This window comes from Coregonus lavaretus (genome assembly GCF_964263955.1).
Source record: "Coregonus lavaretus genome assembly, chromosome: 20".
Classification (NCBI taxonomy): Eukaryota; Metazoa; Chordata; class Actinopteri; order Salmoniformes; family Salmonidae; genus Coregonus; species Coregonus lavaretus.
Window position 1 is genome coordinate 36,169,929 of NC_140007.1, and position 14,965 is coordinate 36,184,893.

General features: G+C 43.1%; 2 protein-coding genes across 2 annotated transcripts in view; both read left to right on the forward strand.

The window, feature by feature from the left end:
- Nucleotides 1–286: 286 nt before the first annotated feature.
- On the forward strand, nt 287–7,066 carry sall4 (spalt-like transcription factor 4; the record flags this gene model as incomplete). The annotated part of the gene is made up of 4 exons (XM_084184900.1): nt 287–353; nt 3,423–5,975; nt 6,113–6,423; nt 6,632–7,066. 4 exons carry the CDS (start codon nt 287–289, stop codon nt 7,064–7,066), a joined length of 3,366 nt encoding a protein of 1,121 aa, XP_084041026.1.
- Nucleotides 7,067–10,057: 2,991 nt separating this feature from the next.
- The window catches only part of LOC311148018 (putative phospholipid-transporting ATPase IIA), a gene marked incomplete at its 5' end in the record, with an annotated part of 45,233 nt that continues 40,325 nt past the window's right edge, over nt 10,058–14,965 (forward strand). Inside the window, one exon of the mRNA XM_084184901.1 lies at nt 10,058–10,125. Within this exon, the coding sequence (XP_084041027.1) occupies nt 10,058–10,125 (68 nt within the window). The remainder of the gene's footprint in view (nt 10,126–14,965) is intronic.

The window sequence follows — 14,965 nt, forward strand, 5'->3', positions numbered from 1 at the left end:
TCACTCCATCCATCCATCCATCCGTCACCGCCTATCCACTAGTATCGCATCTCACGCCCCCTTATGGCACTGCTTTTCTCATCAATGGGCCCTATTTGAATAATGTGGAAGCACTTGGACTGGAGCCAATCAGCTGTCAGAGGACCATGATACATCGCAATGCATTATTGATAATAATAATTACTTTGACATGCGCATTTCTACTTGAGGAGCAAATTTTCCAACCCGAAGAATTTGTAAAGAACGGAAGAAAATTGTGTTACTGTTTGCTCCCGATGTTTGCACCATGTCGAGGCGCAAGCAAGCTAAGCCACAGCAAATTAATTCCGATGAGCCCGGTTCGTCAGAAAATGGTGAGTTTCTGGATTGATAAATTACTTTTAGAAAGAGTCGCGCGGGGTTACATTTATACAATTTTGCAAGATATCAACAGAATAATTGGAAAGTGATACAATGTTTCTCCTCGCACTTTGACCTGGCTGGATCATGACCCTTGGAACTGACCACGCTTTTTCATGAATAAACCTGCGAGTTGAAGATTTCAACTCGTTTTTTTTTGTTGCCAAAATAGGCTACAGTTGTTCACTTTTTGAAATTGTATGAGTTTCTTAATTGGAAACGTTTGATCGGTTTGACCAACTGATTAAGCAATTGCATTTTATTTGTCAGTGAGCCAGAAGCCCACTTTAAACGACACTGCCTTTCAACTTTTCTCTAATTTAAGTTACTTTTTCAAAATGTACCTATGGAATACGAAACGGGAATATCTGGGTGAAAATCACAAACGTGATTATTGCTGTAGGTTATTTGATTATCTGATTGTTTCGTTGGCTATCTTTTAGAATATCACCTTTTTTTAAACTTTTTTTGTTGTTTTTTTACACAAAAGCAGTCTTATGATTTTATAGGCCTAATTGAACAACTATCCATTTTGGGCATTCGTTTTAGATGTTATTGCATGTGGTGTTTGTCTTTCATTATGACTAGCCTACTAATATGATTGCACTGTAGGTTTTCTTTAGCTTTCCATCATTATGTAGGTGTATATGGAATATATTTGATGTGGTGTGTTAGGTGGCAATTTTTAAACAAAGGTGTCGGACAGTATGAAATGTGACTCAGGAGTAAACTGACCTGAAGGCAATAAATCCCCCAGTTTAACGCATGACTGTTTTCTTTCCTACATATGTGGAGAGGTGGGGGATGGACGGAGCGTTAGTGGTAGGTTTGTAGGCAAGCAAGGGGTGGGGGTGCGGCTTGTGTTGCCATATGTAAGCCATAGTAATGAACATAACCTTTTATGAATGATTATTTTTCATTTACATTTTAGTCAGAGCGACTTACAGTTAGTGAATACATACATTATTATGATTATTTTTTTCATACTGGCCCCCCGTGGGAATCGAACCCACAACCCTGGCGTTGAGCTACATCCCTCAGCCTACTGATGGCACTTACACGTAGACCGCCTTGATTGGGAGAGTGCAGATGTGCTATGACTTGTCGGAGATTCTTTGATCTGAGAATTGTCACTCGGGCTCCCGAGTTGCGCAGCAGTCTAAGGCACTGCATCTCAGTGCTAGAGGCGTCACTACAGACCCTGGTTCGATTCCAGGCTGTATAATAATCCGGCGGTGATTGGGAGTCCCATAGGGCGGAGCACAATTGGCCCGGCGTAGTCCGGGTTTGGCAGTCATTGTAAATAATAATTTGTTCGTAACTGACTTGCCTAGTTAAATAAAAAATATGTTCTGTTTGATACAATGTATCAATGTACTCTCATTGATAAGTGGCAAACTGGCAACCCCTGTGTGGTTTCACCTCGTGCCATATTGAACTATGAGACTAGATGATCTGATAGAATTTATGCGCCACCAAGTGGTTATATGAGTGGAGGGACACGTTGTGAAGTCAATCTTTTCTGATCTTTGTTTTAAATATTAATTGAATATCCCGATTTTAATCGAAGTTGTTTTTTTCTAGAAACGGGTTTTTCTCTCATTTTGTAGGTTGTAGGTTAATTGCGTCTTTTTCATAATCGACCACTTTTGCATAGTGATTGATAAGGTAACGTTCTCCTCCCGCTGCCTACTGCGTTATTATGCACTGAAACATTGGCAACTTCTTTGACAATGAACGGATTCTGAATAGCCTACCTACAATGTAATTTGCAACTTTTTCACCCGACCCCACTGAGCGATTAGCAAACCCAGCAACAATTGGGTTAGAAGAATGCAGACAGGCGGTCTAACCCCCCACAGTCGAGAGTACATTAGCATTTGACAATGCGACTGGTTGTTAAATGGCCTCGGGTGGGCAGACACATTTAAAATGATCACTTTAGGATTTATACCGGTTCACGTGTTCCATTTTGTAAAAATGTTGCTCGTATTACTTTGCATGTAAATGAGAACTTGATATGCCCTCCTGTAGCTCAGTTGGTAGAGCATGGCGCTTGCAACGCCAGGGTTGTGGGTTCGTTTCCCACGGGGGACCAGTGTGAAAAATGTATGCACTCACCAACTGTAAGTCGCTCTGGATAAGAGCGTCTGCTAAATGACTAAAATGTAAATATGCGGGCGATTTTCCCTGATCTTTTCTGGGTGTGAAAGTTAGAAAGACAAATCAATTGGTGTGAAGCAACTGCCCTGACTGGGCATAGGCATATGTAGTTTATATAACATTTGTTGATACATTACATTTAAGTGCCGGTTATGTAGACTACATGGTTGTTTAATAGTTCGTTCACGCCTGCCCCTGTATCAGTGCGTTAGCGATGTCGACGATGAGTATAGCTATGACGTGTCTCTTCTCTAACGCTGAACACAGAAACTGGGGCAGTTCATACAGTACTTCCCAGACTTTAATTATTGTGGCAAATTCGGACTGATTATTACAGGCCCACACAATATGATATGGGTTCACATGTTAGCCAATCCTTATAATAAAGTATGATTGCTATAGGAATGTATTTCAGTTTCTAAATCGAAATGTGTCAGTAAAGCCAGGTTGCCCCTGTTTTTGTCTCAAATCAGATGTTGCCCTCTGCTGGCCCAGTTGTGCACTAAACCCTCATGTTAGCAATGCATTGACTGGAAATCTGATTAAATGCTTTTCATGAATGTAAGACTTTGATTCAAGCTTTGCCCACCAAAAGCACATACTTTCTAATGTAGATGAGCCCCATTAGTTATTGCAGTATTTGAATACAACCTTTAGTATAGTTAAAATGCATTTGTGTGTGTTTGACTGAAATTAAAAAATATAAATAATTGATTGAATTTCAATTCCATGCCGATATGCGTATGCTGGCTATTTTAAATTATATCCAGACTCTAATGAATTTATACTTTGTGAATTTAGTTGGTTTTTGTTATTTAATGGTGGTTTTAACCTGATTGCCCTGCTGATTTTCATTACAGGGGTTCTACAAGACGGTCAAACTGAAGAGGTTGGGAATGAGGCAAAGAGGTTTCGAATGGACACGACGAAGGTCTGCACCAAATGCTGTGCTGAATTCTTCGACGAGGCTGAATTTCTCGAACATCAGAATAATTGCACTAAAAGTCATGAGGCAGTCATCATGAAAGATGGAGCGAGGAGAGAAGTACCAGAAGAGTTCTCACAAGGAGACTCCCCTGGTGACTTCAAGAATGACCACAATGACTGCCAGCCCAGCAGTAATTCTCTGTCAAAGTCCAATGCAGAGTCTATGGAAAGGATGGAGGATGAGGAAGGACCTAAATTAAATGGTGAGGAACAACCATCCAAACAAGACCAGGTAGAGATGTCTGACAGTCCCAGGCCTGAGATGAGTCACCATCAGCACCAGGCCTCATCCAAACTCCAAGATTCAAATGTCACCTTGGAGTCCATGCCTGGCACCAAAGTGGCCGTCACTCAGCATTCATCGAACAGTGGTTTGAACAACCGCAAGTCTCCACAGGCCTCCCAGGAGGCCTTGCAGGCCATCCCCATGATCCTGGAACAGCTGGTGGCCCTCCAGCAGCAGCAGATCCAACAGATCCAACTGACTGAGCAGATCCGTATCCAGGTGGCCATGATGGCTCCACAGAGCTTCCACTCGGCCAAAGGGACAGCAGTTGACCCCCTTAAAGCCCTAGGAGCTCACCTCTCCCAGCAGCTCTCTGCTGCAGCAGCCCTGATCAGTAAGAGGACCGGCCGCCAGAGTCTCTCGCTAGAGTCCCTCAAACAGGGCAAACTACCACAGTCCAACGGCATCCCCACCTCACTGGCTGGAGGCATGGGGCCGATGCCCTTCAAAGCAGATATGTTGAAGGGGCTCCCAGACCTGGCCAACCGCCTACCAGCGTTACTGCCTCAATCACCAGGCTCCATGGCTTTCCAAAGTCCCTTCACTGGCCTCTCATCAGGGTTGGATCCCTCTAAGAAAGTAAAGAGCAAGATCCCAAACATGCCTGAGTCTAAAAACGGGTCTGGTGGCGACAGCATGTACAAACACAAGTGTAAGTACTGTGGGAAAACCTTTGGGAACGACAGCGGGCTCCAGATCCATTTGCGCTCGCACACTGGAGAAAGACCGTTTAAATGTAACATCTGCGGAAACCGCTTCACAACCAAAGGAAACCTTAAAGTGCATTTCCAGAGACACAAGGAGAAGTACCCTCATATCAGGATGAACCCACACCCTGTGCCAGAACACCTTGACAACATTCCCACCAGCAGCGGTATCCCGTACGGCATGTCAATGCCCATTGAAGAGTCCAACATGGTGGAAATGAAGCCAATGCTTGGCATCCCATCTCCAGGTTTCCACCCATCAGCACTGCAGGGGTTCAAGCCTTCGTTTGATGGTTTCAGGAGCGACCCGTTCTCCCAAAGACCGTCATCATCAGGAAGTGATGGAGCATCAATTTCCTCAAACATGTTCAATCACGAAATGGGCTCTGATCAGAACCACCAGGTATCTAAAGAGCTAATGGGAGCACTGCATCACATGAACGGCAAAGACCTTCCCGGCGAACCCGACGGCTCTGAAACTGCCAAATTACAGCAGATGGTGGATGGGCTGGAAAAGAGGACCAATGACCCAAACGAGTGCTACATCTGCCACCGGGTGCTCAGCTGCCAGAGCTCCCTGAAGATGCATTACCGTACACACACGGGTGAGCGGCCCTACAAGTGTAAGATATGCGGCCGTGCCTTCTCCACCAAGGGCAACCTCAAAGCTCATTACAGTGTCCATCGGGCCAACACGCCCCTCAAGATGCAGCACTCCTGCCCCATCTGCCAGAAGAAGTTCACCAATGCTGTGGTTCTCCAGCAGCACATCCGCATGCACATGGGAGGCCAGATCCCCAACACCCCCATGCCAGAGACCCAGTTCGAGGCCTCTGAAGAAATGGACTCTTCTCTGCCCGACGAGAAGTCCATGGACATCAACGACTTTGATGAGAGCATGGAAGACCAATACACAGATCTTGACTCTCAGGAGAAGCCAAGCGACACCTCAGATTCTCTCCCACCAGCTGCGTCTGAGGAACCACGCCAGCCTCATCATGCTCCTCCATCCTCCGTGTTCTCCAGCATAGCTGCTCTGGAGAACCACATGAAGAACCTCACCTCAGCTCTCAACCTGCAGCGCCAAAGCAGCACCGCTTCAGAGAGTGACGGCGTGCCCCCCAAAGAGGCCCCCTCAGCCTCTGAGAGCCTCCGGGAGCAAGAGTACCAGAGCGGCCGCAGCCCCGCCATCTCCGACTCTGTCTCTTTCCACTCCTCATCCCCAGTCTACAGCCATGTGGGCAGCAGCAAGTCAAAGTCCCCAGAGTTAGCCTTCCCTGAGGATTACACCCGGAACAGGCCTAAACCAGACTCTGATGGCGGCTCTCAGGATGCCAGTGAGTCCAATGGCGCTCTGGACCTGACGGCACCCAGCTTCACCCCTAAAACCATAAAAGAAGAGCCTGGCCTGTACTTCACTAATGGAGAGTATGGTAAGTGTTTAAACCCCTTTGTTTAGAATGTGCTGTATTGTAAATCAATGGCATTCTCTGAATGGTTTTAAGAGTATTCTGACTGGGAGTAATCTTTGAGTATTGTTTATTTACTGGAATCTTCTCCTTCTCAACAGCTCCCAGCCATTTGCCTCCTTTCATGAGGGTGCCCTCCAGTCTGGTCCAACTGGAGATGCAGATTCCGCCAGAGAGCTCAATGGGCATGAGCTCTCTATTTGTCTCTCAGATGCCCCAGGGAGCGGGAGGGCAGCCACGGGACAGCTCTAGTGCTCCCCGTAGATCCAGCAAGCAGCACCTGTGTAACTCCTGTGGCAAAAACTTCTCCTCTGCCAGCGCCCTGCAGATCCATGAGAGGACCCACACTGGAGAGAAGCCCTTCGGCTGCACCGTCTGTGGCAGGGCCTTCACCACTAGAGGCAACCTCAAGGTAAGGCTGTCTTTCATAGAAGATACATGCTATAAAAGCCTCCATCTTTCATAGACTCTGTGGTCTGGTATGATACTTTTGTAATGTATATGCAACAAAAAATGAGGTATTTTTAACAGTAATTTTCTGTAGTAATCCATTCTGGATCACGCTTTTATGAATATTGGCACTATTTTCTTGATGTGTATTCTATCTATATTTGTTTTAGGTGCATGTTACAACTCACATGTGGAACAGCTCTGCGAGGCGCGGCCAGCGCCTCTCTCTGGACAACCCCATGGCCCTGATAGCCATGAGCTCAGAGTCTGGCAACATGATGCCAGAGATGATGCCACCTCCCAAGGAACAGGGTCCTCCTCAGCCAATGAACTTCGACCAGTCTCTGTGGAACCAGTATGCTGCTGCTTTCACCAACGGCCTGTCCATGAAGACTAACGAGATCTCTGTGATCCAAAATGGTGGTATGCCTGGTAGCCTGGCCGGTGGTCCTCTGGTCCGCTCGACTGGAGGCCTGATGAAAATGGATGGGTCCCACTCTGGCCTGCCTGCCACCATGGCAGAGATGGAGAAGAATGGCTCAGAGAGCGTGGCCAAATCTCAGTTCCTACATTTCATGGAGGAAGGGAAAATTGCAGTGAACTAGTTTTGAAATGGAAGAACAAGGCAGTTTTATCTGTTTTGCTTAGTTTTTTTCATCGATTGTGTACAGATTTTGAATGTTCATAGTAGCAATGTTGGCTAACATTTGCCACTTGGTCCTCGACAGGTACAATCAACACGTGCTATTCCAACACTTTTAGGAGATCGTCCTTAACCCTTGCTGAACATATTGCTGGTTTTTGCAAAGCCTATTTGGAACTCTCAGTAACTTAAATGATGCAGCTCTTCCCTACCCTTTCATTTGAACAATTCATCCCTTAAAAGTGTTACATTTAGTTGAACTAGATATAACTACTGGAGTTGTATTTACTGTTTTGTTATTTTTTTCTCAATATATGCGGGTATATCTGTGAGTGACTCCTTTTTAGTCTTGTATCCAGAAGTTGAATGTATGGCTTACCTGAAACCGCTTTGATTCAGAATGTCTGATGGAAGAACCTGTACTTTGAATGATTTTGTCTAGCATTTGAAAATATTCAGTGTATGACTGATTGTGGACACCATTGTTTTAGTGCCAATAAACAAGTGGTTATCCTGATTCCTCTGTACAGTACATAACTGCTTGGCTCTACTCCTATTGTGTGCTATACATTTGATGTTTATATAATGACCAACAGTCTCTCACGATATTTCAGAGGGAAGCGTTTTATTTCAAGTTTGGAGATGCTCTGAGGTGGTCTACTGAGAGAGTTATCTGTCAGGTGTCATGTACTTTTGTTTGATCCAGACAGGCCTACAGATGTGCTCAGTTGTCCATTTTGGATGTTGATAATTTTTCCAGATATGTTACACATGTTGAGACAAAGTAGTTTATTTTGCCTTTCTCTCTAAAACCGAAAAACCTCATGCCAAGTGCCTAGCTAGAATATGGATTGTTGCTATATTGTCTTTTTTATTTTTAAAGCACCACAAGATTGTAATGGTTATTTTTGTCTGTTTTGACTGATACTATTTTTCTATAGTGCATTGTTTCTGGAAGTGTTTTTTTTTTTTAATTAAATTTTTTTTTAACTCACATTTACGTTATTGTTTTGTTCTTTTTGCTCCCATGAACCTTTTTCTCGACCAGCAGAGCTTCTGCGTCTTTTGGTGGGTTGTTTTCTGAAAGCTATGGTTGTGTTCTAAATGGCACCCTATTCCATAGTGCACTACTTTTGACCAGAGCCCCATGGGCCCTGGCCAAAGGTAGTTCACCATATAGGGAATATGATGCCATTTGGGACTCACACATATAATGCTGAATTCTCTCAATCATGCCTGCACTTTATATTTCTTCAAATTTTTGGTAAACTTATAATTTTGACGGCAACATTTCAAAACCATCCATCTTGACTTTGTTTACCTTGGTGGTCATATTAGAGAGGGTACATCAGTGATTTGTTGCCTTTTATTTTCTTACTTTGTTTGAGGACTTGGAAATGTTGACTTCCAAATTTTACTCAACATTTCACTCAATTCCCAACTCTGTTAAGTGACATATTTCAATACTTCTCTCCATTGACTGATACAAGTGCGAATCTACTATACATTATTTTATCAACTGTTGATTCTTATAAACTTTTTGTTTATTTATATTGCGTGCGATGCCAGATTTTGGGGGGTGACTCACTACCTCATTTAGATATTAGTTTTTCCTCCACCTACCCTCAAGGTTAACAAAGGTACATTTGCTCTCTGATACATTCTGAGTAAGCAATGATATGCTTTCATTCTTCTCATCTACTGAGTTGTAAGTAATGAATGTATCACTGGACTCTTTGCACAACTCAGAATGCTCAGATGAACTCTAGAATACTGTTGTACATTCCCCATTTAAAATGCATTTACCAAGTTGTGCCTTGTTTAAAAAATCTAATCATGTCAGAACTGCTTTGAGGTTGTCTCTAAAATTGAAGAAATGTTGAGCCTGTTTAGGCTTGTTTACAATGTAAATGTCCTCTGTTTTCTTTCATTTGTTTCCTTATCGCCTAAACGTTACCTTCTGGTCTTATGAAAATAAAAATCAGGGTGACTTTTCCAACTTGGGTTTGCATTCTGTTTTCTGTCCCCATCATGCCATGCATTATTCTGAAAATCATGTGATGTTGCAGTGTTTTATTTCATTGTATGAAGTTGATCTCTTTAGTTGTCTATGAAGAGTTCGTTACAGTCCTGCCAATGAAATGCTATCTGATCTGTTCTGTCAGGGCATACACTTTGTGGATTACATGGGTCTGTTCTTGCTACTTTTCTTTCATTTGCATCGTGCACACCCCTGCTTTCCATCTAGTCTCCTTCAGATGACACAATTGTTAGTTTGGTTGCTGATCTCACTTGTCCTAGGAATGAATGTTGGCTCCCAAGGCAATTTGCATCCTCAACTAAATTCATTTGCATCTCTATCCAACTAGCAGTCTATTCAAAAATGTCCCCCCCCCCACAATCAAATCTAACAATCTGTTTGACAGATGAAGGCCTAGATCGGTCTTTGGGTGGTTAGCAAAATGGAGGTAGCGTAATAAGTTTATCCAACCATTTTTAGATAAAATGATCCCCCAAAACCGGGCCCATCAGGTGTTGCAGGTATAGACCTAATTTAAAGTATCCTATTCCAATTTGGGTCTCTTGAAATGGAGAGCAAGATGGCACATACATAGGCTACTGGGTTAAAGTTCTGATCAGTGCATTACTCTGGACAAGCCCCTAGGCCTGTTGGAATGAAGATAAAAAAAAGAAAATATATACATTTTAAGCCATTGGAGATTTGTCGTATAATGTTATAGGCCATAATCTATAGGTTCATATTTTTAAATACTATTTCATCACACCAATTCTAACCTATTTGATAAAGCGAAATGGCATCAGCTAAAAAAAAAATGGAGCAGAGCCAAGCCACTAGCTGAAGCATGCCCAGAGCAGCCACTGACAGATCGAGAAGCCTCCGCCCAGAACGCAGAGACTGCGAGGTGGCGTCACCGTCAACTGGGCTGCAGGAATGACGGACAATATTGCTTTGCAACCAGTGAGACACAAAAAAAGACACGACAATAAAAACAGGAATGGGTAAGAACAAAAAATACGTTGTATACACTGTACATTTTAATAAGAACGACGATGTTAGGCGGATTTAGCTGTTATTTAGCTCGATGGCTAATAACACGAATTGTTTTCAAAACCCGCGGACGAATATCTACATTGTAACCATATATTCTAAACGTTCAAGATGAAAGTAACCAATTTTCTAAAAAAACACAATTGACGGGCTTGTTTAGGGAAATAGATGTATCATCCATTCTTGTTCCGGGTGCTGTCTGTCCTGTCGGTGCTAGTACAATATTAATCGCCTATTGTTAAGTATCCATGGGACAATGTCATATAGACCGATAAAAAAAACAAAAAACTCCGCATTATGCTTCTAAATAAGATGGGATAATGTGGCATGGTTGACTGGCATTCTTTGTGTCATTGCGTTGAACCAGCCCAAACAGTGCAGGCCTTATAAGAATCAGCACTTGTTTAGAGCAGGGTTTCCCAAACTCGGTCCTGGGGCCCCCCCTCGGTGCATGCGTTTTTTTTTTTTTTTTTTCAAGCACTACACAGCTGATTCAAATAATCAAAGCTTGATTATGAGTTGGTTATTTGAATCAGCTGTGTAGTGCTAAGGCAAAAAAAAGTGCACTCATGGGCCCCAGGACCGAGTTAGGGAAACCCTGGTTTAGGGAACAGCAAACCACCATGACTATCTATCAATAGACACATAATATGGATGATGTGACTTTTATTATTACACAGTGTATTATATTAAAAATAAAAATATATATAATTATAACTCCTATTTCCTGAGGGATGCTGGCCCATGTTGCCTCCAATGCTTCCCACAGTTGTGTCAAGTTGGCTGGATGTCCTTTGGGTGGTGGACCATTCTTGATACATACAGGAAACTGTTGAGTGTGAAAAACCCAGCAACGTTGCAGTTCTTGACACAAACTGGTGCGCCTGGCACCTACTACCCTACCCCGTTCAAAGGCACTTAAATATTTTGTCTTGCCCATTCACCCTCTGAATGGCACACATACACAATCCATGTCTCAATTGTCCAAGGCTTTAAAATCATTCTTTATCCTGTCTCCTCCCCTTGATCTACACTGATTGAAGTGGATTTAACAAGGGACATCACTAAGGGATCATAGGTTTCACCTGAATTCACCTGGTCAGTCTATGTCATGGAAAGAGTAGGTGTTCTTACTGTTTTGTATACTCAGTATACAGTGCTTTCGGAAAGTATTCAGACCCCTTGACTTTTTCCATATTTGTTACGTTACAGCCTTATCCTAAAATGTATTAAATTGTTTTTTCACCTCATCAATCTACACACAATATCCCATAATGACTAAGCAGAAACAGGTTTTTAAACCCCGGAAATATCACATTTACATAAGTATTCAGACCCTTTACTCAGGACTTTGTTGAAGCACCTTTGGCAGCGATTACAGCCTCAAGTCTTCTTGGGTATGACGCTACAAGCTTGGCACACCTATATTTGGGGAGTTTCTCCCATTCTTCTCTGCAGATCCTTTCAAGCTCTGGATGGGGACTGTTGCTGCACAGCTATTTTCAGCTCTCTCCAGGGATGTTAGATCGGGTTCAAGTCCGGGCTCTGGCTGGGCCACTCAAGGACATTCAGAGACTTGTTCCGAAGCCACTCCTGCTTTTCTTGGCTGTGTGATTAGGGTCGTTGTCCTGTTGGAAGGTGAACCGTCGCCCCAGTCTGAGGTCCTGAGCGCTCTGGAGCAGGTTTTCATCAAGGATCTCTGTGTACTTTGCTTCGTTTATCTTTTCCTCAAACCTGACTAGTCTCCCAGTCCCTGCCGCTGAAAACATCCCCACAGCATGATGCTGCAACCACCATGCTTCACCGTATGGATGATGCCAGGTTTCCAGATGTGACACTTGGGCATTTAGGCCAAAGAGTTCAATCTTGGTTTCATCAGACCAGAAAATCTTGTTTCTCATGGTATGAGAGTCCTTTAGGTGCCTTTTGGCAAACTCCAAGCGTGCTGTCATGTGCCTTTTACTGAGGAGTGGCTTCCGTCTGGCCACTCTACCATAAAGGCCTGATTGGTGGAGTGCTGCGGAGATGGTTGTCCTTCTGGAAGGTTCTCCCATCTCCACAGAGGATCCCTAGAGCTCTGTCAGAGTGGGCATCGGTTTCTTGGTCACCTCCCTGACCAAGGCCCTTCTCCCTCGATTGCTCAATCCTGGTGGTTCCAAACGTCTTCCATTTCTTTAATTTTCCTATTTTGTTGCATTACAACCTGTAATTTAAATGTATTTTTATTTGGATTTCATGTAATGGACATACACAAAATAATCAAAATTGGTGAAGTGAAATGAAAAAAAACTTGTTTCAAAAAATTCTTTAAAAAAAGATACTGGAAAAGTGGTGCGTGCATATGTATTCACCCCCTTTGCTATGAAGCCCTAAATAAGATCTGGTGCAACCAATTACCTTCAGTCACATAATTAGTTAAATAAAGTCCACCTGTGTGCAATCTAAGTGTCACATGATCTGTCACATGATATCAGTATATATACACCTATTCTGAAAGGCCCCAGAGTCTGCAACACCACTAAGCAAGGGGTACCACCAAGCAAGCGGCACCATGAAGAAATAAAAAAATATCAGAAACTTTGAACATCACATGGAGCACCATTAAATCCATTATAAAAAAATTCAAAGAATATGGCACCACAACAAACCTGACAAGAGAGGGCCGCCCACCAAAACTCACGGCCCAGGTAAGGAGGGCATTAATCAGAGAGGCATCAAAGAGACCAAAGATAACCCTGAAGGAGCTGCAAAGCTCCACAGCAGAGATTGGAGTATCTGTCCATAGGACCACTTCAAGCCGTACACTCCACAGAGCTGGGCTTTACGGAAGAGTGGCCAGATAAAAGCCATTACTTAAAGAAAAAAATAAGCAAACACGTTTGGTGTTCGCCAAAAGGCATGTGGAAGACTCCCCAAACATATAGAAGAAGGTACTCTGATCAGATGAGACTAAAATTGAGCTTTTTGGCCATCAAGGAAAACGCTATGTCTGGCGCAAACCCAACACCTCATCACCCCGAGATCACAATCCCCACACTGAAGTATGGTGGTGGCAGCATCATGCTTTGGGGATGTTTTTCATCGGCAGGGACTGGGAAACTGGTCAGAATTGAAGGAATGATGGATGGCGCTAAATACAGGGACATTCTTGAGGGAAACCAGTTTCAGTCTTCCAGAGATTTGAGACTGGGGCGGAGGTTCACCTTCCAGCAGGACAATGACCCTAAGCATACTGCTAAAGCAACACTCGAGTGGTTTAAGGGGAAACATTTAAATGTCTTGGAATGGCCTAGTCATAGCCCAGACCTCAATCCAATTGAGAATCTGTGGTATGAGTTAAAGATTGCTGTACACCAGCGGAACCCATCCAACTTGAAGGAGCTGGAGCAGTTTTGCCTTGACGAATGGGCAAAAATCCCAGTGGCTAGATATGCCAAGCTTATAGAGACATACCCCAAGAGACTTGCAGCTGTAATTGCTGCAAAAGGTGGCTCTACAAATTATTGACTTTTGGGGCGTTAATAGTTATGCACGCTCAAGTTTTCTGTTTTTTTTGTCTTATTTGTTGTTTGTTTCACCCCAAAAAATATTTTGCATCTTCAATGTGGTAGGCATGTTGTGTAAATCAAATGATACAAACCCCCCCAAAATCCATTTTAATTCCAGGTTGTAAGGCAACAAAATAGGAAAAATTCCAAGGGGGGTGAATACTTTCACAAGCCACTGTAAGAATGAAGGAGGCCACTGTGTTCTTGGGGACCTTCAATGCTGCAGACATTTTTTGGTACCCTTCCCCAGATCTGTGCCTCGACACAATCCTGTCTCGGAGGTCTACGGGCAAGGCACACTTAACCAGCATGGCTACCACAGCATTCTGCAGCGATACGCCATCCCATCTGGTTTGGGCTTAGTGGGACTATCATTTGTTTTTCAACAGGACAATGACCCAACACACCTCCAGGCTGTGTAAGGGCTATTTGACCAAGAAGGAGAGTGATTGAGTGCTGCATCAGATGACCTGGCCTCCACAATCCCCCGACCTCAACCCAATTGAGATGGTTTGGGATGAGTCGGATGGCAGAGTGAAGGAAAAGCAGCCAAAAAGTGCTGGTGAAGCTTGTTGAGAGAATGCCAAGAGTGTGCAAAGCTGTCATCAAGGCAAAGGGTGGCTATTTGAAGAATCTCAAATATAAAATATATATTTTGATTTGTTTAACACTTTTTTGGTTACTACATGATTCCATATGTGTTATTTCATAGTTTTGAGTCTTCACTATTATTCTACAATGTAGTAAAATGTAAAAATAAAGAAAAACCCTTGAATGAGTAAGTGTGTCCAAACTTTTGACTGGTACTGTATATATTTATGTGTTCTTGAAATTAAATATTTCCTTTGAAGTAAAGTAGGCCTACTGTAGCTTGACTTCTTAATGTAAACGGCATTGGCTCACATATTCCATATTTTGTGAAAGTGAGCAGTACGTCTAATTATTTTATTTCAATATGAATCAATTTGACATGCATGCTTTCTCCTAACTCCAGTACAGAGGGGACTTTTGTGAAGTTGTTGTCTCGCACATCTGAAAGGGTAACTTCATTATACTGGATGTCTTGAAAATCAGGTTCTGCATTCATCCAATTTGTAGTAAGCAGAGTCCTAGTTTGAACACAGATTTCTATTTTCGGAATTATGATAGAAGGGGTTAAATTACTCACTTTATCTACAGTCAGTGATTCATTATTCAGGTAATTAGTATCTAGAATGTGTACAATATTTGATCTGTAATAGGC